General features: G+C 39.8%; 1 protein-coding gene and 1 pseudogene across 4 annotated transcripts in view; one reads left to right on the top strand and one right to left on the bottom strand.

Annotated features, from left to right (window-relative positions):
- Positions 1 to 23644, top strand: part of PPIG (peptidylprolyl isomerase G) — a 50410-nt gene that overhangs the window by 14932 nt on the left and 11834 nt on the right. For 3 of the 4 annotated variants that reach the window (XM_059704180.1, XM_059704181.1, XM_059704183.1), the window contains exons 7-11: positions 149 to 236; positions 6509 to 6538; positions 6627 to 6766; positions 21739 to 21946; positions 23165 to 23332. In XM_059704180.1, coding sequence (XP_059560163.1) covers positions 149 to 236; positions 6509 to 6538; positions 6627 to 6766; positions 21739 to 21946; positions 23165 to 23332 — 634 coding nt within the window. Of the gene's footprint in view, positions 1 to 148; positions 237 to 6446; positions 6539 to 6626; positions 6767 to 21738; positions 21947 to 23164; positions 23333 to 23644 lie in introns of those variants that run through there. The other variant, XM_059704184.1, reaches the window with a different exon arrangement.
- Positions 14775 to 18590, bottom strand: LOC132238765 (probable 18S rRNA (guanine-N(7))-methyltransferase; annotated as a pseudogene).

Here is a 23644-nt window from a genome sequence, read left to right as displayed (position 1 = left end):
GATTCTTCTTTTAACCTGACTTTTATTTAAATTTTTCTGGTACTAAAGAGCACATGACATGGACATAAGACATGAAGAGGAGTGGAAGTAATTTGGGGGGGGGGGGTAGTTTATAAGTAATGTAACTGAAAACTTTGCTTCTCTGTAGATGAGAGTTTTGCTGTTAAACACAACAAAGAATTTCTCTTGTCAATGGCCAACAGAGGGAAGGATACAAATGGTTCTCAGTTTTTCATGTAAGTATTTATGATCTGATAGCTGAAAACATTTCTCTTGGTGTGTCATTTTTCTGTGTGCCTGCCCTTGATCCCTAATAAGTAGAGGAGGGGCCAATAAGGGATGGGCATTTTTAAAGAAGGGGGAATAAGGAATTGTTGAAGAAGGGAATATTATTAAAAGGGGAGTTGAATTGTACTACTAAAGTTTTCAAATGATGAAAAACTTGTCAAGAAGACAGGAGCCAGTTTGAAGGGGTGGTGTTTCCACTGGCCATATTAGGACTATTTGACCATCAAAAAGTATTGGATTGTCAAATAAAACAATTCCAGGAGTCCATAGATATAAAAAATGAGTGAATAATGGGAAACACAAAAGCTGTTCCTTAGTAAAATGTCAACTCAATGTAAAAGGAATGATGCAGCAGAAAAATCACCATATTTGCAGTCATTTCAGTAATAATTGATTAAGGAAAGAGTTATCTTTAGGTGGTAAATTTAGTGAGCACATATATTTTTAAAAACTGTATTTTTATTTATTTATTTTTTAATATATTTTATTGATTTTTTTGCAGAGAGGAATTGAGAGGGATAGAGGGTTAGAAACATCGATGAGAGAGAAACATCGATCAGCTGCCTCCTGCACGCCCCCTACTGGGGATGTGCCTGCAATCAAGGTAAATGCCCTTGACCAGAATCGAACCTGGGACCCTTCAGTTCACAGGCCGACGCTCTATCCACTGAGCAAACCGGTTAGGGCTTTATTTTCTTTTTAAATAAATATTGATTTCAGGCAGGAAGGAAGAGGGAGGGAGAGAGAGAGAGAGAGAAACATCAATGATGAGAGATAATCATTGATCAGCTGCCTCCTGCACACCCACACTGGGGATTGAGGCCCCAACCGGGGCATGTACCCTGACCAGCATGTGCCCTGATCAGGAATCGAACTGTGACCTCTTGGTTCATGGGTCAATGCTCAACCACTGAGTCATGCTGGCTGGTCTAGAGGGCATATTTAACAAGGAATAGGATATTTACATAGAGTATCCATAAATTATGTAATTACAAAAAGTAAAATAAAATCGGTCCTCATTAAGATTCTGTATATATGAATTTGCCTACTCACTAAAATATATTTGTAACCCCAAAGCTAATACTGCTGATGTTTTGTAATTCTGACTATAAAAAAATTGTGACCAGAGCTCTTGTCAGCAATGTATATTTTTATCATGTCCTATGGGAACAGATTTGCTCTCCCTTTCAAGAACCTTAAACTCTCCTGCTCTGAGAAGAATTAAGTCCTTCAGCACCATGTGTATCCTAGTGTTTTTTCATTCCATATTTGTAACTCTCTTCTTCAACAGTGAAACACCTGGCTTCTATTTATCTTCAGAATTTCTACTCACTTGCAGAATCCTAAAAAAAAAATAAAAAAATTGCCGTGCTATATCACTGAAAATAACCTATTAACTAGAATTCACTATTTATGTATAGCTACTTTTTCTTTAGACATAGAGTATGTAGTTAAAATGCCATGTTTAAAAGTTACTTGGATTAGTATTTTTTGGTGTGAATTTTATGTGGTTTTACGACTCAAAACATGGTAGGATCATTTGTTTCTGATGACATTTCCTTTAGTTCTTCCTCTCCCCATGTTTTGTTTTGTGCGGTTTTTTTTCTTTTTTAAAGTTTATAAAACATTAGCATGATTCCAAATGTCAAAATAAAAATTCCCTTGAGGTATCACACTCACCTAACTCTTCACTCCATTCCCATTTTTTCACCGCATACCCAGCTATCCATGCTAATAACCAACCTCATTAGTTTCTGGTTTATCTTCCTATATTTCTTTCTGCAAACATAAACACAGATACATATATATATTTTCTTATTTTCCCTTTTTTTCTTGTGCAGTAGGTATATTTATAATATTTTGCTCTTTTCACTTTTAATATGTCCTGGAAATCACTCCATATCAGTTCATAGATATGAACCTGTCCTTTCTCATTCTTTTTTTGCAGCTGCATAGTACTCTATTATGTGTATACAGGGTGGTAGAAAAGTAGGTTTACAGTTGTTTATATGGAAAGTAATACAGTAATTAATAAACAGTAATACAGGAATAAACTTTCATGTACTCACAACTTAAACCTACTTTTGTCCCACACCATAGGGTTTCTGATTTTTTTATATTTTATTTTTTTTAAAAAAATTTTGTATTGACTTCAGAGAGGAAGGGAAAGAACATCAGTGATGAGAGGGAATCATTGATCAGCTGCCTCCTGCACACCCCCCACTGGGGATTTAGCCCACAACCTGGGTATGTGTCATTGACCAGAATCGAATCCTGACCTCCTGGTTCATAGGTCGACGCTCAACCACTGTACCACCCTGGCCAGGCCTGATTTTTTTTTTTTCTCCCAACAAAAACAACTTTATTGTGTTTTTTGTAGAAAAGTTAGACCACACAGCCCTACCCAGTTTGGTTCTCCTTTCCTCTCTGAAATCAATAAAAATATATAAAACATAAAAATAAAAAAGAAAGAAAAGTTAGACCATACAAATGAAAAGAAGAAAACAATCCCATCCCCAGAGCATCTTTCTAATAAAAATGTATGTAGAGTGAGTGTTGTATATATACGGTTATAATTAACTTTCAAATATAATCTCTTTGCACATCACTAAATATTAACATTTTAAAAGCTACATGTTAGTCCATTGTTTGAATGTACAGTGCTTTATTTATATAAGTAACCTATATATATTATTCACAACTGAGGATATATATTGATTGGAGAGAGAGAAAAAAACATCAATGTGAGAAAGAAATACCGATTGGTTGCCTCCTGTATGTGTATCAACTAGGGATGGAACCTGCAACGTAGGTATGTGCCCTGAATTGAACCCGTAACCTTTTTGGTGAACAGGACAGTGCTCCAACCCACTGAGTCAACCTGGCCGGGTAATTAACCTTAATTTTTGAATATTTGGTTTAGTTCCCTTTTTTCCAAATTGCTGCAATGAACATTGTTGTGCCTATTATTTGATGTATTTTAATTATTTCTTACTTATAAGTTGCTACAAGTTTACTTACTGAAATGTTTTACACATTTTTTTAAAAATATATTTTTATTGAGGAAGGGAGAGGGAGAGAGATAGAAACATCATTGTTGACAGAGAATCATTGATCGGCTGCCTCCTGCATGCTCCCCACTGGGGATTGAGCCTGCAATTGGGCATGTGTCCTGAACTAGAATTGAACCCTGACTTGGTTTTTGGTCCATGCTCAACTACTGAGCCACACTGGCTGGCTGTTTTACACATTTTTAAGTTTTTCTTTGTATATGCTGCATTGACTTCCAAAAAGATGTATACTTTAGTATCAGCAGTAAGTGCCAGTTTTATCAGATCCTTAACACTGGGCATGATAATTCATTTTCCTTTTTTAGATAAAATCTTCCCGTGCTAACCAAAATCTCTATTAAGTTCATAACATCTTTCAAGTATATTCACTGAATCTTACCTTTAAGTGTTGATTTCATCTTACCTCTTTCCACGAGTCCCCGTTTTCAATTCTTTTGGCTACATACCTAGGAGTTGGAACTGCTGGATCATGAGGAAATTTACGTTTAACTTTTTTTTAAAGACTTTTAAAATTGATTTTTAGAGAGAGAGAAAGGAAAAGAAAGAGAAATATTAATGTGAGAGAGCTAAACATTGATAGGCTTCTTGAACTTGGGCATGTGCCCTGACTGGAAATCAAACAAGCAACCTTTTGGTGCACGGGTCAACCAACTGAGCCCCACCAGCCAGAGCACTTTCAGCTATTTGAGAAGCCATCAGAATGTTTTTCACAGTGGTGATATCATTTTATGTTTCTACCAGCACTGTTACAAGAATTCCCATTTTTCCATATTTCTTACCAACAACCTTTTTCACCAGTCTGAGAATGACCATGAAAATAACTGAAATTGCTTTAGGGATTACAAATAAGTTCTAGTGAGCAAGTAAACTTGCAAATATGAAATCTGTGGAGTGAGGATTAACTGTATCTAGATGCAGATTTTACACACACACGCGCGCGCGCGCCTGCACACTGAATATACCATAATACATACAAGGTATACACCTAGGTTTTTACACTTCTAGGTGCTTTTAGCAAGTTCAAGTAAGCATAGCTGTTAACAGTGAGGAAACAATGGGTTATTAGTTTTAAAAGTAAGGTGGACTTTTAAAAATAAATGTATATGTTAGAATTTTTTTTAGTAGTCTTGTATGTGCTTTGACCAATGGTTAACTTTTTTTTTTCAAATATATTTTTATTGATTTCAGAGAGGAAAGGAGAGGGGGAGAGAGAGAAACATCAGTGATGAGAGAGAATCACTGATTGGCTGCCTCCTGCACGCCCCCTACTGGGGATCCAGCCCACTACCTGGGCACGTGCCCTTGACCGTAATCTAACCTGGGACCCTTCAGTCCATAGGCCAATGCCCTATCCACTGAGCCGAACCAGCTCGGGCTAACTAATAGTTAAATGGTGTTTCTACTTCCAAAATTCTAATGTCTTTTTTGATAAGATTTCTAGAAAATAATAAATCTTATACAATGCCCATCTTGTATGTCCTACTAGCTACTCAAGTAGCAGCCTTCTGTTGTTTTTTAAAAAATATATTTTATTGATTTTTTACAGAGAGGAAGGGAGAGGGCTAGAGAGTTAGAAACATCAATGAGAGAGAAACATCGATCAGCTGCCTCCTGCACACCCCTTACTGGGTATGTGCCCACAACCAAGGTATATGCCCTTGACCGGAATCGAACCTGGGACCTTTCAGTCCATAAGCCGAAGCTCTATCCACTGAGCCAAACTGGTTAGGGCAGTAGCAGCCTTCTTTTAACCACAGAGCTTTTAAGGCTGATATGGGAAAAGAAAGGATTTTAAAAATACACTTTATTCACAAAAAATGAATTTTTTCTTTCTTGGGGTTTTATCCAAAGTTTTAATCAAGATCTCTCTTCAACATGAAGTTTACTTTATGAGAGGGGTAATAAACTCAAAAAACTACAGGTCTTAAGAAATAATATAAGTAAAGACTACTGGGACAAGAAACCAAACTATTAATTCCTGTACTAAAGAAGGCAGGGATTCTCAGTCTGGCCAACTATTTCCATGTGCCGGGTTCTACATCTTCTAGGTTTTCAGAAGGTCTAAAATTTTTATGTAAAAGTATCCAAAATTTTAAATGTTAACAGGTAATTTAACAATTTATAAACACTGTATTTTCCGTTCAGGTTCAACAGGAAATGTGTGAGAGCCATCAGAATATGATCTGTGATTTAACTATTTAAAATGTTAAGATTAGCCCTAACCGGTTTGGCTCAGTGGATAGAGCGTCGGCCTGTGGACTGAGGGGTCCCGGGTTCGATTCCAGCCAAGGGCATGTACCTTGGGTTGCGGGCACATCCCCAGTGGGAGGTGTGCAGGAGGCAGCTGATCGATGTTTCTCTCTCATCGATGTTTCTGACTCTCTGTCCCTCTCCCTTCCTCTCTGTGAAAAATCAATAAAATATATTTTAAAAAAAAAATGTTAAGATTAGCCGGAACCGGTTTGGCTCAGTGGATAGAGCGTCGGCCTGCGGACTGAAGGGTCCCAGGTTCGATTCCGGTCAAGGGCATGTACCTGGGTTGCGGGCACATCCCCAGTGGGAGATGTGCAGGAGGCAGCTGATCGATGTTTCTCTCTCATCGATGTTTCTCTCTATCTCTCTCCCTTCCTCTCTGTAAAAAAATCAATAAAATATATTTTTTTAAAAATGTTAAGATTAAAAACACTATTGTTAAACCATAAACTAGTGGAATGGTTTGACAAATTTTGATATGTCCGTATAGTTAGAACAATATACAACCATGAATATTCAGTAAGAACCCGTCACATACAAAAACATGGATGGGTAGAAATAATACCAAAATGTTAACTTTACATCATTTTATGTTTCCTCTAGCACAGTTATAAGATTTCCCATTTTTAACTTACAATGCTAAATACATGTAAGTTTTCAGCAATATGTAGGTATTACTTTTATAATCAGAACAAATTTTTAAAAATTTATTATGTGGAAAACATATTGCATTCTATTCTACTTCAGTTTAATATAATAAGTTTTATGTTAAAATGTATGATTTGTTTGTTTACAACTTTGTTTCCAATGCAGTTATTTTCTTTTCCTTTGTAGAGATGCTAACTTTGTTTTTCTCTGACTTTGTTTTTATTCTTCTGTCTGATGATTTCCAAAAGAACAACAAAACCAACTCCTCATTTAGATGGGTAAATATTTTAATTAATTTTATAATCTACTTTAAATTAATATTAAAATAAGAAGTTTTTATTTAATCACTTTTATGTGACTCTTTAGGCATCATGTTGTTTTTGGGCAAGTGATTTCTGGTCAAGAAGTTGTGAGGGAGATAGAAAATCAGAAAACAGATGCAGCTAGCAAACCATTTGCTGAGGTGCGGATACTCAGTTGTGGAGAGCTAATTCCCAAATCTAAAGGTAAGAACAAATACACATTTCTGATAATTTTTATGATTACAAAACAGCAGACACTCTAAATAGTTGGCATAAGGTTCACATTAAAGTGGATTTAAATATTTGGATTTTGTGTTTTGAATATATTTTTGTTTTTTAACCATCATTTTTTGAAAACATGCTTTGTTTTATTTCATACATTGTTCATTTACCACAGAACAACTTACATTTTCTTATTAGTTTTCAGTAAATTTGTCCTGCTTCCACCTTGTTTTTGGGGGGGCTTAAAAAAACTTAGTTGTTTAAGTAGCGTGGAAAATAGTTACTTTCTAGGCAAAGAAAGAGTGGGAAGAAGATGACAATTTAAGAGAATAACATAGACTAAGAAACTTTAGGGGAATAAATTATTTCCCCTTCATGTGCTGCTTAGATTCAGAAGCATCTGGCATGTTTGAGAAACTTCTTTTATTTAGTCCAGGACAATTAAAGTTACCATGACTAATAGTTTGATATGATATTATCCAAAATAGTAAGAACTTTAAGTAAATATTTTAAGTCTTTATATTGCATATCAAGTATGTAACTGCTACCATTTATTACAGATAATTGAGTCTGGCACTCTAAAAATAGTGGTATTACCTTCAAATTTGTGTAGAAAGCGATAAATGTTGAACTGACTATTCTTACTAGTCTAGGGACCAATAACATCAATACTTAGTTTTTCATGGTTAACAAAGGCAAGAGTCATCTATAATCTTTTCTGATCTTCACAAAAGTCCTATAGTATTTCCCCTATTTTACATATAAAGATATACTTACCACATCAGGGGACTACGCCTCAAACCCAAGTTAGTTTGCTGGCTCCAAATCTAGAGCTCTTTCTGTTACATTACTAAGTCATTAGTCTTTAACATTTCTTTCAGAATTGACTTAAGTAAAACGTTCTGTTCTCAAGTTTTAGGTATACAGAGTTCCTCTGTAACATTTAGAAATAAGCACATTTTGCTCGGCTGGCGTGGGTCAGTGGTTGAGCGTTGACCTATGAATCAGGAAATCAAGGTTCAGTTCCTGGTCAGGGTACATGCTCAGGTTGTGGGCTTGGTCCCCAGTGAGGGGCATGCAGGAGGCAGCTGATCAGTGATTCTCTCTCATCATTGATTTCTCTCTCTCTCTTTCCCTCCCCCCCCCCCCAAAAAAAATCAGCATAGCTATAAAAGAAATACACACAATTTGTTTTGTTTTTATTTCGAAAGACCCAATATGGTCATAGAGAAGGCTTGTTTTTTATTTTCTGTCTCTGCATTTAATTTTGATTCTGATAGATTCCTTTCCCTTTTTGTTATAGCAGATATAACAAAACCATTTCAGGAATATATGCTGCAGCTCATAATGGGACTGTGTATATAACTTCTTGGTGTTCATGAGTCTATCTTTATTTACAAACAACAGGTATAATGCATGCCTTGTGTTCACGAAGATTCAGTAAAGAATGAGGTGTTGGCCCACCTGGTGTGGCTCAGTGATTGAGTGTTGACCTATGAACCAGGAAGTCACGATTCAATTCCCAATCGGGGCACATGCCCGGGTTGTGGGCTTGATCCCCAGTGTGGGGCATGCAGGAGGCAGCCAATGATTCTCTCTCATCATTGATGTTTCTATCTCTTTCTCCCTTCTTTTCTGAATTCAATAAAAGTAGAAAAAGAAAAAGAATGAGGTGTTGCCCTGGCTTGTGTGGCTCAGTTGGCTAGAGCATCATCCCATGCACTGAAGGGTTGAGGGCACATGCCCAGGTTGTGGGTTCAATCCTGGTTGGGGTGCATCCAGGAGGCAACCCATTGATATATCTGTCTCACATTGATGTTTTTCTTTCTCTCTAGAATCAGTGGAAAGCATATCCTCGAGTAAGGGTTTAAATAAAAGAATAGTTGTTGAGTATCTTTAATTTAAATTTTTCTTTTAAACTTTTAATTATAGCTGACAATTACTGTAAGAGTTTTAGGAATACAGCATGGTGATTAGACATTTACATACCTTTTACATTGTTTAGAAAGAAAAAACTAATAAGCCATCTGTATTTGCAAATTTTAGACCCTGAACCTACTTATATTTAATCCTTGAGAGTCTCATTTGTACAATTGGAATATTTTGGTTTTAAGATATTATTTTTTCCCCATATTATCTAGGAAATCTTCATCTTTTATTCTATACTGACTATAGTTTTTTCTTCTTCTTACGTTTTTTAGTCTTTAAGGTCTCTGTGCCAGGATCTATTTTCTGCTTATAAAAGTGTTAAGACTGCTATGTGGAATATTTAGAGATTGAAGTAATTTTAAGAAGGTTACATTTTAAATCATAAACCATTATCATAAATTCTCTAGTAACTGTGTTATAATGTTTTTTTGTGTGGGATTTTTTTGGTATTAAAGGATCGGTGTTTGAGTATTTGCTGAAAGGAAGAGAAAGTGAATGAATGTCACTCTTTATATATGATTTGTGCCCTTATAATGTCTTTTCACCTGAAGAGATAAATGCTAATTTTGCCCATGCTGTTGTGGCCAGGAAGTTGTACTGAAAGTTGTTGTAGCAACTTAGTGTATGTTCCTCAATTTCATGTTAAGGTAGCAAACTTTGCCCTTAACAGTTTCAGCAGTTGGGGAAGATTAATGTCTCTCCATAGTTCCTGAAGAGGTTAGATTTGTTTCCAACCATGACTGCTATTCTGGATAACACTGTGGAAAGAGGAAAATACCTTTATGTTTGAGATCGCACAGTTTGGCACGTGTTAGTCTACAGTCCTTCAATTACCATTTAGAACATTGGTCAGAATGGATTTTGTCATGCATCTATATAATCTTTTTTTTTTTTTAGGCAGAGCTGTGTCTTACATTCAATTTTTAAATTTCATGGCCTCCTTGCAATTTTAAATTGTGAATAGTCAAAAAGCTTTGTGCAACGCTGTGGTGTTCACCATCATTACATTTATAACCTTGTTTGAGAGATTTATACCCCAGTTTAAAAAGAAATAAATACAGAATCTTTTTTTTTTCTTTTTCTAACTTCATGAAAGAAAACAAAAAGACTTCTGAAGAAATCTGACTGTCTGGGCCCACCTGTAAATGGTCTTGGTGAGTCTGGGCAATCTTCTGGGGCCTTTCTCCCTTTGCTGTTGCAAGATTGGAAATTCTCCTTTTTGTGGCTATTTCAATGTGCTTGAGAAGGTTCAGAGTCAGAAGAACCTTCAACAGATGGTGAGGTAGAACACTAGAGATTAATAAAAAGTACATCCCTATAGAGGCTTTCAGGGGGCATAGTAGTGGAGGATAGAACACAGAGCTCCAGAAAATGAAACTACTATCTTGATTAAGGCATTTCCTGGTTTTTCAGCCCTGGCATGACCTCAGGTTATACTGGTCTTTTCAGAGTTCACTTCAGTTGTTAAGAGAGGTCTGTCCACCATGGCCATGCAACAAGAGACAGAGTCATTGCTACATTACAGAGTACACTGACACACAAGGTCTGAATTATGGCAACATTGCAATAAATAAGTAGTTATATGAGCAGAGATTTTGCATATATGTGGCAGGAAACACATTGCTTGACAGTGCAGAGAGAAGAATACAGTACAGGAAGCAGCTGGTGAATCTTGTACTGAGGGGACGGTGGAGAACACCAGAGAGACTATGGTGATGGTTTCATTTCAGTGTCCTTACCCAGGAATTAAAAGCTGTGATGATGGTATTTTACTGGAAAACAGTGGGATGGTAAATTTAGAAATGTTTGAAAGGAGACAGTAATGTGGAATGAAAATATCTAAAGGAGACCTATTTTAGGGATACTTTTCTTTATTTCAAAATATATTTTGATGATGGCCTAGAGATTTTCATCAACATAAAGGTTTCATTTGAAGTTCATTGTGTCTATAGATCTCAAACATGAAAGGTATTATTTTCTTTCTTTTTTTCCTTTACTGAATTTATTGTGGATACCTTAGTAAATTAAATTATGTAGGTTTCAGGCAGCATTTTCTTACCTTAGGTTTTTACAAGTAAAATGTTCTGGAGCTTGGTTGTTAGTAAAGTCAATACCTATGTCTTAAGGATATTTATTCTTGTAAAAGAGACTTTGAAATCGATTTTGTGCAAGTCGTTAGGCAGGAGGTAGGGTTTTTGGAGGAAGAAATGGAAACAGTTGTCATACTTGAAAGTTTAAAATTTTCTATTTTTAGCCCTGGCCCTGTGGTTCAGTTTTTGGAGCATTGTCCTGTACACCAAAAAGGTTACAGGTTTACCCAGCCGGCATGGTTCAGTGGTTGAGTGTCTTGACCTATGACCCAAGAAATCACGGTTTGATTCCTGGTCAGGGCACATGCCTGGGTTGCGGGCCCCCAGTGCGGGGTATGGAGGAGGCAGCTGATCAGTGATTCTCTCATCATTGATGTTTCTCTCTCTCCCTCTTTCTTCCTCTCTGAAATCAATAAAAAATATATTTTTAAAAAAGAGAACTTTAAAAAAGAAAAAGGTTCAAGGTTCGATTCCTAGTCAGGGCACATACCTAGGTTGAGGGTTTGTCAGGAGGTAACTGATTGATGTTTCTCTCTCCCTTCCTCTCTCTCTTTAAAAAACACAAACAAACATAGCCTTGGGTGAGGATAAAAATAAATTCTATTTTTAAATGTAATACATTTATTTGGTTCAAAATTTAGAAAGCATAAAAGGATAGTTGGTAAAAGTCTTCCATATCTGCCCATCAGTTCCCATTCCCATATTGTATATCATTTTACATGTATGCAAATGTTGACTGGAAAGATACATTTCTAGAAATGGAATTAAAAGATTATAGAAGTCCTGCATTTGTAATTTTGGTAGACATTGCCACTAGAATATAAGGAAATATAAGGAAAGAGAGATAGAAACATCAATGATAAAAGAGAATCACTGATTAGCTGCCTCCTGCACACCCCCTACTGGGGATCAAGCCCACAACCCAGGTATATGCCCTTGACCAGAATCGAAGCGGAGACCCTTCAGTACAAAGGCCGATGCTCTGTCCACTGAACCAAACCATCTAGGGCTAATAATAGGTTTTTAAAAAGCTAATTTTAATTCACAATTCTCTAAAATGACTAATGTCAGCCTTACTTAAAAAGTTATATTTATTTTTATATTAACTGATTACATTCAGTCCTCAGGTTACTTTGGACTCAACGTACGTTGTTATGTTGCCATCTCCTATTTATAAAAAAAAAGTTCTGTCATTTCGACATATGTGCATATGTGCTTTATGTTTTTTATTATTTATTTATCACAAGTAAAGGTCAGGAATTGTTATTTTTTAAATTTTTTTTACTGTTTCACTTTATTACTGCTGTGTATGTGCTCCATATGAGTTTCGTAGGTGCTTATGTAGGTGGGTTCTGACTTACAACAAAAATCGTGTTATGTCACGCCATAGGAACACATCTCCAATGTAACCCGAGGACCTGCTGTATTCCCTTGCCTCCTCCTCTTCCTTTTTATTTGTTTTTTTTCTGCAACAAAAGAAAAATCTTAAATTCCGGATGATTTATCTAATACATTAAGGGAAAACAGCTGCAGAAAGCATTGGGAAAAAGAAACTTGATCTTTTGCAAATCTTATTTATTTATTTATTTATCTTTATTGTTCAGATTATTATAGTTGTTCCTCTTTTCCCCCCCATAACTCCCCTCCACGCGGTTCCCACCCCACCCTCTGCCCTTACCTCCCCCCGCACTGTCCTCATCCATAGGTGTACGATTTTTGTCCAGTCTCTTCCCACCCCCCCACACCCTTCCCCCCCCAAGAATTGTCAGTCCACTCCCTTTCTATGCCCTGATTCTATTATATTCACCAGTTTATTCTGTTCATCAGATTTTTTATTCACTTGATTTTTAGATTCACTTGCTGATAGGTATTTGTTGTTCATAATTTTTATCTTTACCTTTTTCTTCTTCTTCCTCTTCTTAAAGAATACCTTTCCCCAAAAAAAGAATACCTTTCAGCATTTCATATAATACTGGTTTGGTGGTGATGAACTCCTTTAGCTTTTCCTTATCTGTGAAGCTCTTTATCTGACCTTCAATTCTGAATGATAGCTTTGCTGGATAAAGTAATCCTGATGGTAGGTTCTTGGCATTCATCACTTTGAATATTTCTTGCCACTCTCTTCTGGCCTGCAAAGTTTCTGTTGAGAAATCAGCTGACAGTCGTATGGGTACTCCCTTGTAGGTAATTGACTTTCTTTCTCTTGCTGCTTTTAGGATTCTCTCTTTGTCTTTTGCGCTTGGCATTTTAATTATGATGTGTCTTGGTGTGGTCCTCTTTGGATTCCTTTTGTTTGGGTTTCTCTGCGCTTCCTGGACTTGTAAGTCTATTTCTTTCAGCAGGTAGGGGAAGTTTTCTGTCATTATTTCTTCAACTAGGTTTTCAATATCTTGCTCTCTCTCTTTTTCTGGCACCCCTATAATTCTGATGTTGGTACGCTTGAAGTTGTCCCAGAGGCTCCTTACACTATCTTCATATTTTTGGATTCTTTTTTCGTTTTGCTTTTCCAGTTGGGTGTTTTTTGCTTCTTTGTATTTCAAATCATTGACTTGATTCTTGCAATCCTCTAGTCTGCTGTTGGATCTCTGTATAATATTCTTTATTTCAGTCAGTGTATGCTTAATTTCTAGTTGGTCCTTTTTCATAACCTTGAGGGTCTCACTAAATTTATTGAGGGTCTCACTAAATTTTGGGGGGGGGGGGGTCTCACTAAATTTACCAGTGGTTTCTAGAAAATTCTTGATAAACTTTATAACCGTGTTTTTGAACTTTATGTCCAATATTTTGCTTTCCTCCATTTCTGTCATTTGTGACCTGTTTCTTTGTCTCTGCATTTTTTATGCTTCCCTGTGTTGATAGAGTGGCTCTCTGTCCTCGGTGTCCTATAGGGCCCAGTGGCTCAGTCTCCCCAATTACCGGAGGTAGATACTCTTGGTGCACCCCTTTGTGAGCTTTGTGTACAGTCTTGTTGTAGTTAAGCCTTTATTGTTGTAGGTATCACTGGGAGGAATTGACCTCCAGGCCAATTGGCTGTGAGATTCAGCTGTGGTTATGGAGGGAGAACTTCTGTGCTGGAGACACCCTTCTGGGGCAAGACTTGCTTCAGTGGGGCTTTGGTGCTCACTGAGTCTGCCCCCTGAGTGTGTCGCTTATGGATCTGAGGAGTTGTAATCTGGATGTTCCCACTGTGACCACTGGGTACACTGGCTCTTGGATCTAAGGAAGTGCTAATTTAGGCTCTGGCTGAGGCTACCCAGCAGGAGCTATGGAGAGATCTGCAGATTCCTCTTCTTTGTTTGGGGTTTGGAGGTGCCCAGATGAGGCCCAGCTGTGAAGCAATGCAAGCTGCTGTGGGGCCTTGGGCCTTGGGCCTTCTTTTGGAAGTTCTGGGTCTGTCTGGCCCAGCTGCAGTTTGTTAGGTAATTTTCAGATTGCAGAGGGCCAGGCCTTTCATATGCAAAAGCCTCTGTGCACAGCTTGGGTGGGGCAGGGTCTCAGGGAATCAACAGGGCAGAGCAAACAGCTATGGCTGATTCTCAGTCCTACCCTAAGAGGCCCCGGGTCTCAGTGTCTGCGTAATCACTGCAAGCACCTCTGAGAGAAAGCCACCCTCAAGTTCTGACCGATGCCAGACAGTCCAGTTTCTCCCCGTAAGAGTCTGGGTCCCCAGAGACTCACCCGGAACTGGAGTTCAGGGCCATCTGGAGCTTGTATCTCCCTCCCGATCGAAAAAGACAACCACATCCTCAGATGCCAGCCCTTTCCGCACCCACCTCCGTACCTCTGCACTTTACTTCCGCACCTCCTCTGAGTCTCAGTGGGCTTTTCTCTTTCCTTCTAGTTGTAGAATTTCCACTCAGCCAGCTTTCCTGTAGTTCTGGATGATGTCCGTTTTGTCTTTTAGTTGTATTTTTGAAGTGATTTTGCAAGGCAGCAATTTCAGGTATTTACCTATGCCGCCATCTTGGTTTCTCTGTCTCCTCTTCTTCCTTAATTTCATTCAGGCCCTTTGGCAGAAAGGTCAGTGATCCAGAAAACAAACAGGTAGAACTTCTTTGCTTGGGCACTGTTGGGGTAGTCCACCACCACACCACCAGTGAAACCAGCCCTGATAGCCTGGGTTGTAATCAGCTCCAACTACTCCGAGTTCTCAGGGTATAGCTGCAGAACAGCTCAGTCTCCACGGACCAGCCAAGAATAAAGAGGAGAAAAAAAGCAGTACAAACGCTTGGCAGGAATCTCAGGCTTCTTGTTAGCATTACAGAGCCACTAAATAGTAGAAATGCTGATATAACCATCAAAGGAGCCCGGTTTGAAGGGGGTGCCCTGGCCCCCAAGAAGTAGGTCTCCTTGTGCTTCTCGGTCCAGAGCTGCATCCAGCATGGCAAGGCTGATGTTGATGCCCACCCAATAGTGCCCCTCATCAGAGATATAATCTCCACTCAGCCCACTACCGCAGCCCGTATCCAACAGAAAACGGGGCTTCTCACCAGACAGATCAAGGAGCTCCAATGCTCGTCCATTCATTTTGGTTTGCACATCAATCATCCTAGAGTTGTGCATGTATTTCCGAGCTTCATTCTTTTGGTGAAACAGCTCTGCCAGGCCCTGACTGGATTGGCTCAGTGGATAGAGTGTCAGCCTATGGACCGGGGGGGAGGGGGGGCGCGGGTCCCAAGTTTAATTCCTGTCAAGGGCATGTACCTTGGTTGCTGGCACATCTCCAGTGGGGGGGTGTGCAGGGGGCAGCTGATCGATGTTTCTAACTCTCTCTCCCTCTTCCTTTCTCTCTGTACAAAATCAATAAACTGTGTTACAACAAAACAAAAAACAGCTCTGCCAGTCCACCATGATCTGGTCTGCATCCGAGACATGCCATAGCCTTGCCTTGGCCACGCAGCCACTAGGTAACAGAGAGAGAGAGAGAGAGTTAATTAGTTTTGTCTTGCTAAGTCATCCTTTTCCCACTCCTTTGTCTGGAAAGAGCTTTTCTTGGGGCTTTTAAAAACATATACCCATTGGTATTTCTGAGTTGCAGGCTTTTCCAGCATGAAGTCTATGGTGTATTGGAGGCAAATTGAAAACTTCCATGTCATCCTCAAGATATCCCTGGCTCCTCTGCCTTTTTTCTACCTTTCACAATTTTTTTATGGTTTTGTCTTTGTTTTGTTTTTTTAAATCCTCACCTGAGGATATTTTTCCATTGGTTTTTAGAGAGAGTGGAAGGAACGGGGAGAGACAGAGAGAAACTTCGATGTGAAAGAAACACATCAATTGGTTGGCTCCTTTGTGCGCCCCAACCAGGGACAGGGATCAAGCGTGCAACTGAGGTACCTGCCCTTGACTGGAATCGAACCTGGGACTCTGAGCCAAACTGGCTAGGGCTATATTTGTTTTTATATTATGTCTAGGGTTTCTACTTAAACAGGGTGGAGCCAAAGTAGGTTTACAGTTGTGAGTATACGAACACAGACTTTATTTTTGTATTATTTATCAATTACTGCATATTTTTCATTCAAACAACTAAACCTATTTGCCACACTCTCTAAGGTTAGGGAAGGATGGATCTATTTCATCTTGTTCAGAATTGCTCCATTCCTTTCTTGAAGCTTTTTACCGTATATAAAAATAATCTCTTAAAATACAGAATATACTCATTCTTAAATTACACCTATAAAGGACTTTGTTCAGTGCTTAGTAGTTTGTAAGTACTCTGCAGATATTTTCACTACTTTTTCCTGACCCTATTTCTAATCCTAATATAATAAATTCTGGGGTACTACTTGTTTTGAAATCATACATTTGTCCCATTTGATTTATGTACTAGAGGCCTAATGCATCAATTCTTGCATGGGTGGGGTCCAGCCGGCCTGGCCCCGATCGGCAGATTGGGGCCGGGTCTGTCAGGAGGAAGAGATGGCGGGAGGTTGGCTGGCCAGCCCGCCCCGATCGGGGCCAGATCAGAGCCAGGCAGGCTGGGGGAAGGGGCCATGGGCGATTGGCCAGCAGGCCCTGCCCCAATTGGGGTGGTGGGGGCTGATTGTAGGGGGGGCTGGCGCGGAGGCTGCAGAAGGTTGGCCAGCTGGCCCCACCCCCAGATCGGGCTGGTTCGCTGGCCGCAGTGGGCATCATAGTGCCAGATCGGCTGGTTCACTGGCCGCAGTGGGCATCATAGTGGCCGGTCAGTCTGGCGTTCTGGTCGCTGGCTTTTCATATATATTGATTATAAAACAATTTGAACTTAGCAATTTCACCTTTGCCTCTGTCTTTTTGATCTTGTCTGTAAGAAACACTGAGAGGAGAAAGTCATACCCAGCTGAACAGCTTCATAGGAATACACAACAATCACACATGCACACACCTCGAACATCTGCTAAGCTGCTTCAGTTCACCACCTGCTAAAATTTTCCATCTGATTTCAGATCACTCTTCTTCCACTACTTTACAGTAACTCACTAGCTGCAGCCCTTCTCATGTTCACTTCCACAAGAAAACCCCAGATCTTTTTCAAAGTAAAGTGCCTTGTTTATTGTCATACTGGAGGCCCGATGCACAAAGATTCGTGCAAGAATGGGCCTTCCTTCCCCTGGCTGCTGGAACTGCCTTCGCTCAGACCCAGAGCCGCCTTTCCACCTTTCCACCTTTCCACCTTTCCACGCTGCCCAGAGGCTCGGAGAGGCTGGGATGGTACGCAACGCCTCCGGGCGCCTGTGCATGCAAATTAACCTGTCATCGTTGTTGGGTTAATTTGCATACTCAGCTCCTGATTGGCTGGTGGATGTCGTGAAGGTACGGTCAATTTGCATCTTTCTCTTTTATTGGTGTAGATTTATATAATTCTTAACCATTTAACATGTGTAAAGCTGTTGCAATTTTAGTAGTTTTCTATCTTTTTAAAAGATGTGTCACTGAAGTTTTTGAATTTTATACCCCAATACCATTTTCCCCATAAGCCATGTGGTTTTATTGTACGGTTTTCCATAGCAGAGAGATTTATAGGAATACATATGTTGTGTTACAAAATTGACTGTAATTCTACAAAGCATTTCCACTCTACTTGTGTACTTTTTGACCACACTGCTAAATTCGTATACAATTAATAGAGTCACAGTTTCTAGAAAAATGTATTAAGTGTATATTTCCCGATGCTATTTGCTATTGAATGCACACTTGTTTATCTTATTTTCCAAATAGATTGTCTTGTAAAGTTCCCTGTGGAACTTCTCCATATGCTCTACAATTCTTCCTCTCGGTGTCTTGGCCTCATTTTGTGAGGTGTCTAATACTAATCAGTTAAACATACTTGTTGATTTGAGAAGGATAATATTTCAGTCAGATTCACGTGCCTAGATACTATTTTTCAATTTAGGTTAACTAAAGCAACACTCTATTAATAGAATGTAGTTTAATACTGATGTTGTCATGTCTCTAATTTTTGCTTTTTGCTCATCTATTTTTTACTGCTGTTTTCCCCCCAATCAGATTCTTTTTTATTCTGAACAGATATCTAGGAAAAGGGTATGTACTAGTAAATTAAATTAAATTTTGCACATAATACAGTACTGACAAATATGAAAAGGGGGAACTTTTTCAACTTTTGTACTTTCTAAACCCTCTTCCAAGGCATCTTTTCTAAAACACAGTATATTTTCCTTTTATAGGTGATGTCATATGATACTCAGGCAGATTATATTACCATAAAAATAGTTATAATCTCACCCTGGCCTGTGAGGCATCTTACACTTGCCTCGGTCATTTGTCCTGTAGTGTTTCCCATTATTGTACATGCTGGATTTTACTGATTGCACCTGTATATGATGTAATACATTCTTTTTTACTTCTGTTTCCTATTAGCTTTATAGTTGTAGAAAATTGATCAGATTCAGTTTTGATTTTTTTTTTTTTAATGTTTTGATAGGACCAAGAGTCACACAGGACACGTTGTCTTTGTTCTCTGTAGCAGCAATTGGTGATCAGTGTGCCTCATTAGTTGTAAAATGATGATACACAAACTCTGATCCCTACATTTATTGCTGGAATACTTTTGATAAATAGCATCTTCCCTTCATTTACTATTTAGTTAACCAGTGGTACAGTTCAAATAGAAAAAAGTAGTATAAATACTTCGTATTTTATTTACCAACTAGGGGCCCGGTGCACGAAATTCGTGCACTGGGTGTGTGTGTGGGGGGAGTGTCCCTCAGCCCAGCCTGCCCCCTCTCACATACTGGGAACCCTCAGGCGTTGACCCCCATCACCCTCCAATCGCAGGATCGGCCCCTTGCCCAGGCCTGACGCCTCTGGCCCAGGCAGGGGACCCTCATTTCCCCCCATCACTGGTTCTGTCCCCAGCCCAGGCCTGATGCCTCTGGCCCAGGCGTCAGGCCTGGGCAGGGGACCCCCAAACCCCTCCGATTTCTGGCTCTGCCCCTTGCCCAGGCCTGATGCCTCGGCCAGAGGCGTAGACCCCCATCACCCTCCGATCGCCTGATTGGCCCCTTGCCCAGGCCTAACGCCTCTGGCCTAGGCGTCCGGCCTGGGCAGCGGGGGGCGCCGCGATGGCGCGGGCTCCGCCCCTGCCCCTGCAGGACGCCTCTGGCTGAGGCGTCCGGCCCCGGCAACGGGGACCCACAGCTGCGGCGGCCCCGCGATCGTGGGCTCCGCTTTAGGCCCAGGCAAGGGACCCCTAGCTCCCGGGACTGCCAGCTTTGACTGTGCCCTGCTCCCATCGCTGGCTCCACCCCTACTTCCTGCTATCACTGGCCAGGGCGGCAAAGGCATCTGATTCTCTGATCATGGCTGGGGGGCAGGGCAAAGGCGGCCCCAGGGCCGCCTTTGCCCTGCCCCCCAGCTCTTAGCTCCCCCCTGGGTTTCCGATCACTGTCAGTGGCAGGGGGCTTCTTCCTGCTTTCCCTTTCGCCTCCCTGCATTGTGCCTACATATGCAAATTAACCGCCATCTTTGTTGGCAGTTAACTGCCATCTTAGTTGACAGTTAATTTGCATATAGCCCTGATTAGCCAATGAAAAGGGTATCGTCGTACGCCAATTACCATGTTTCTCTTTTATTAGTGTAGATATCATTATTAACTAACTAGAGGTCTGATGCACAAATTCGTGCACAGGTGGGGAATGGGGCTGATCGGGGCCCGGGGCCAGCTGCCCAGGGAGAGGGGCCATGGGTGTTGGCCGGCTGGCTGGTGCCAGGGGAGGTTGGTGCACCGGCCAGGGGGAGGGGCTATGGGAGGTTGACTGGGAGTGTACCTAACCACCAGGGGAAACTCCTGCATTGAGCGTCTGCCCCCTGGTGGTCAGTGCATGTCATAATGAACGTTCGATGAGTCATTTGGTCGTTCAGTTGTTCAGTCACTTAGGCTTTTATATATATAGATGATTCTAATGTAGTTGATGTGTTCCATGTTATTGTAGTTACCCATATATCAATGGTGTCCCATCTTTGGCTTGTATTCACTCTTAAGTCTATAGTTTAATTAGAATACTTTTAGACGAGTCAAGCTCTATGCAGTTTGTCATATCTTTCACCAATTCCTGTTTTATTATACCAGGTTAACTTCACTTATTTATGTTAGTTGATTAGTCCTTAAAGCATCTGAGCTTTGGGACCCTTTTTAAAATTATTACTTAAACCAAAGTAAGATTTTTAATTTGAAGAATTTTTTTGTAGATATCTCAAAAACATAGTTTTTAATTATTATCAAATGACCACCCTCTGTTGTAAGTCTACTCTTCTCGTCTCCACTGAATGAATTGTTATATTCTCTTTTCATAGTAGCTTATTTGTGTTAGTACTTTCAAACGGCTAAATTTCTTAATCATTAGGGGAATGCTAAGGCATGGAAACATAAGTCCATGCGAATGAAATCGTGTTTCCCTTTTTTTAAAAAAAATTTATTGATTTTTTTACAGAGAGGAAGGGAGAGGGATAGAGAGTCAGAAACATCGATGAGAGAGAAACATTGATCAGCAGCCTCCTGCACACCCCCTACTGGGGATGTGCCTGCAACCAAGGTACATGTCCTTGACTGGAACCGAACCCGGGACCCTTCAGTCCCCAAGCCGACACTCTATCCACTGAGCCTAACCAATCAGGGCTGAAATCATGTTTCTTATCTTTCCACATTTTTTTAAAAATATTTTTATTGATTTTTTACAGAGAGGAAGGGAGAGAGATAGAGAGTTAGAAACATCGATGAGAGAGAAACATCGATCAGCTGCCTCCTGCACATCTCCTACTGGGGATGTGCCCGCAACCCAGGTACATGCCCTTGACCGGAATTGAACCCGGGACCTTTCAGTCCGCAAGCCGACACTCTATCCACTGAGCCAAACCGGTTTCGGCTCTTTCCACATTTATGCAAAGTATTTTTCTCCTATTCTACTCAATAAGAGAAAAAGTTGAGCGCTACAAGAAGATTAGAACCTCGGACTCTTAAGTGTTGCTTCTGTGCTTTTTTGAAAACACTATGCTATCAAATGTTTCCTAAAATTAATTTAGTTTATTGTTATACATTTATCTGTTATTTTTCAAAAATTCTACAAGGTTGGGGAACTTTTTTTCTGCTTAGGGCCATTTGGATGTTTATAACATCATTCTCAGGCTATACAAAATTATCATCTTAAAAATTAGTCTGCTATATTTGGTCAAGCATTTAATTAACTCATCCCTAATGCCGTGTCAGGGCCAGGCCAAATGATTCCGTGGGCTTATACAGCCAATGGGACCTTCCCCACCCCTGGGTTCAGTAGATACAACTCTGGGTTATAATCTTGACTCTTAACTCCTTTCCTGTGCCTCTCAGTTCAAACAGCTAAATGGACTAGCAATTAAATACTGGACTTAGAAAATATAAATTTCCACTTAAAATGTTTATCTAAAATGTGTTGACCAAAAGACCTTTTTGTTTCTTTATGAAAGCTAAGAAAGAAGAAAAGAAAAGGCATAAATCCTCCTCCTCATCATCATCGAGTGACTCAGATAGCTCAAGTGATTCTCAATCCTCTTCTGATTCTTCTGATTCTGAAAGTGCTTCTGAAGAGAAATCAAAAAAAAGAAAAAAGAAACATAGGAAAAATTCCCGAAAACACAAGAAAGAAAAGAAGAAGCGAAAGAAAAGCAAGAAAAGGTCTTAATTTTACTTTTTCAACACTATAGTTTTATTTTCTAACTAGAGGCCTGGTGCACGAAATTTGTGCATTGGGGGGGGGGGGTGTCCCCTCAGCCCAGCCTGCACCCTCTCCAATCCGGGACCGTCAGACATCCCTCTCCCAATCCGGGACCACTGGTTCCTAACTGCCCCCCCCCCCTTGTCGGCCTGGTCACCCCCAACTGCCCCCCCTGCCAACCTAGTTGCCCCCAACTGCCCCCTCCCCCCCACCGGCCTGATCGCCCCGAACTACCCCCCCCACCCTCCCCTGCCATCCTGGTTGCCCCCAACTGCTCCCCCCGCACCCAGGCCTGGTCACCCCTTATTGCCCGCCCCCGCCGGCCTGGTTGCCCCCAACTGAACCCCTGCTGGCCTGGTTGCCCCACACAGCCTCCTGTTCGGTCATTTGGTCGCCCCTCACTAACCCCCCCTGCCGGCCTGGTCGCCCCACGCAGCCTGTTCAGTTGCGATGGTCGCTTAGGCATATATATATTTCCTTCTGTTTATAAATAATTCTTTTGGGATTTTGGATCAGTTATTTGGGAACATTAAAATAGAAATATTTTATACCATGAAGTATAAGATCATTTTGGTATTCTACAGTCTAGATTAAATTTGGGTATATTCATTTCCATTTTCAACAAAACCATTCAGTTAATTTTATCTGAACTCAATGTAATTATGCTTTTGGTTTTATAGGTTTGTAATTATGAATGGAATATGAGATTAGTGAGAATTGAAGTAAACCAACTTTTGTTTTCCTCATTTTTTGTAGCAGTCTACCTTGCTTTTTTGTCCTTCGTTTTCTTTGCTCCAATATCCTTTGGATAGAAAGCAGATGTTACTGTATTTGTTTCCCCTGTTTTGTCTGAAATAATGTGTCAGTACTAAAATTTGTCTTTATATACCTATTTCCTCTAAAACAACTAATTTCTTTACTTGCATTTTAAAGTATTTTAAGTTTAAGTTTACATTGTCCAAGGAATTTCATATTTTGGGCCCATTTTAGTGAGAAATCTTTTTTGAAACTGTGACAATGGAGATGTTTGGTTTTAATTTTTGGTTGGTTAGTTGGTTTGTCACGGGTATAGAATGGTGTATATATTGTGGTATCTTAAAGAAAAGAAATACCAACAATTGGACATTTGGAGTAGGCATGTAATAACTAAATGAAACTTGTTTTGTGTTTCTATTAAGCGCATCTAGTGGAAGTGAGGCTGAAAATCTTGATGCACAACCCCAGTCTACTGTCCGTCCAGAAGAGATCCCTCCTATACCTGAAAATAGATTTCTAATGAGAAAAAGTCCTCCTAGAGCTGATGAGAAAGAAAGGAAAAACAGAGAAAGAGAGAGAGAGAGAGAATGGTATGTACATGTGTATATCTTGTAGTTCCTTACAATCTTTAACGAAATCTCTCTGGGGAAAAAAAAGTGTGTACTTATTTTAGACAATATTTTGTGACTTTGTCACAAGATTGAAATCTTCCTTTATAGGGTAATATTCATAAAGCTCTTTTTTGCTAATAACTGCATAGCTGAACGGATAAATTGACAATGCAAATAGATTTTGAGTAAAAGTTTACTTTTTAAGAAAAATAAGCACTGTAAATGCTAAAAAGATGTTAAATGGAATTCTAAATCAATTCCATTTAAAAATGAGATGTGTTTTACTGTGTT

Source organism: Myotis daubentonii, chromosome 7 (genome assembly GCF_963259705.1).
Source record: "Myotis daubentonii chromosome 7, mMyoDau2.1, whole genome shotgun sequence".
Lineage (NCBI taxonomy): Eukaryota > Metazoa > Chordata > Mammalia > Chiroptera > Vespertilionidae > Myotis > Myotis daubentonii.
This window is presented reverse-complemented; position numbering and strand designations above follow the sequence as displayed.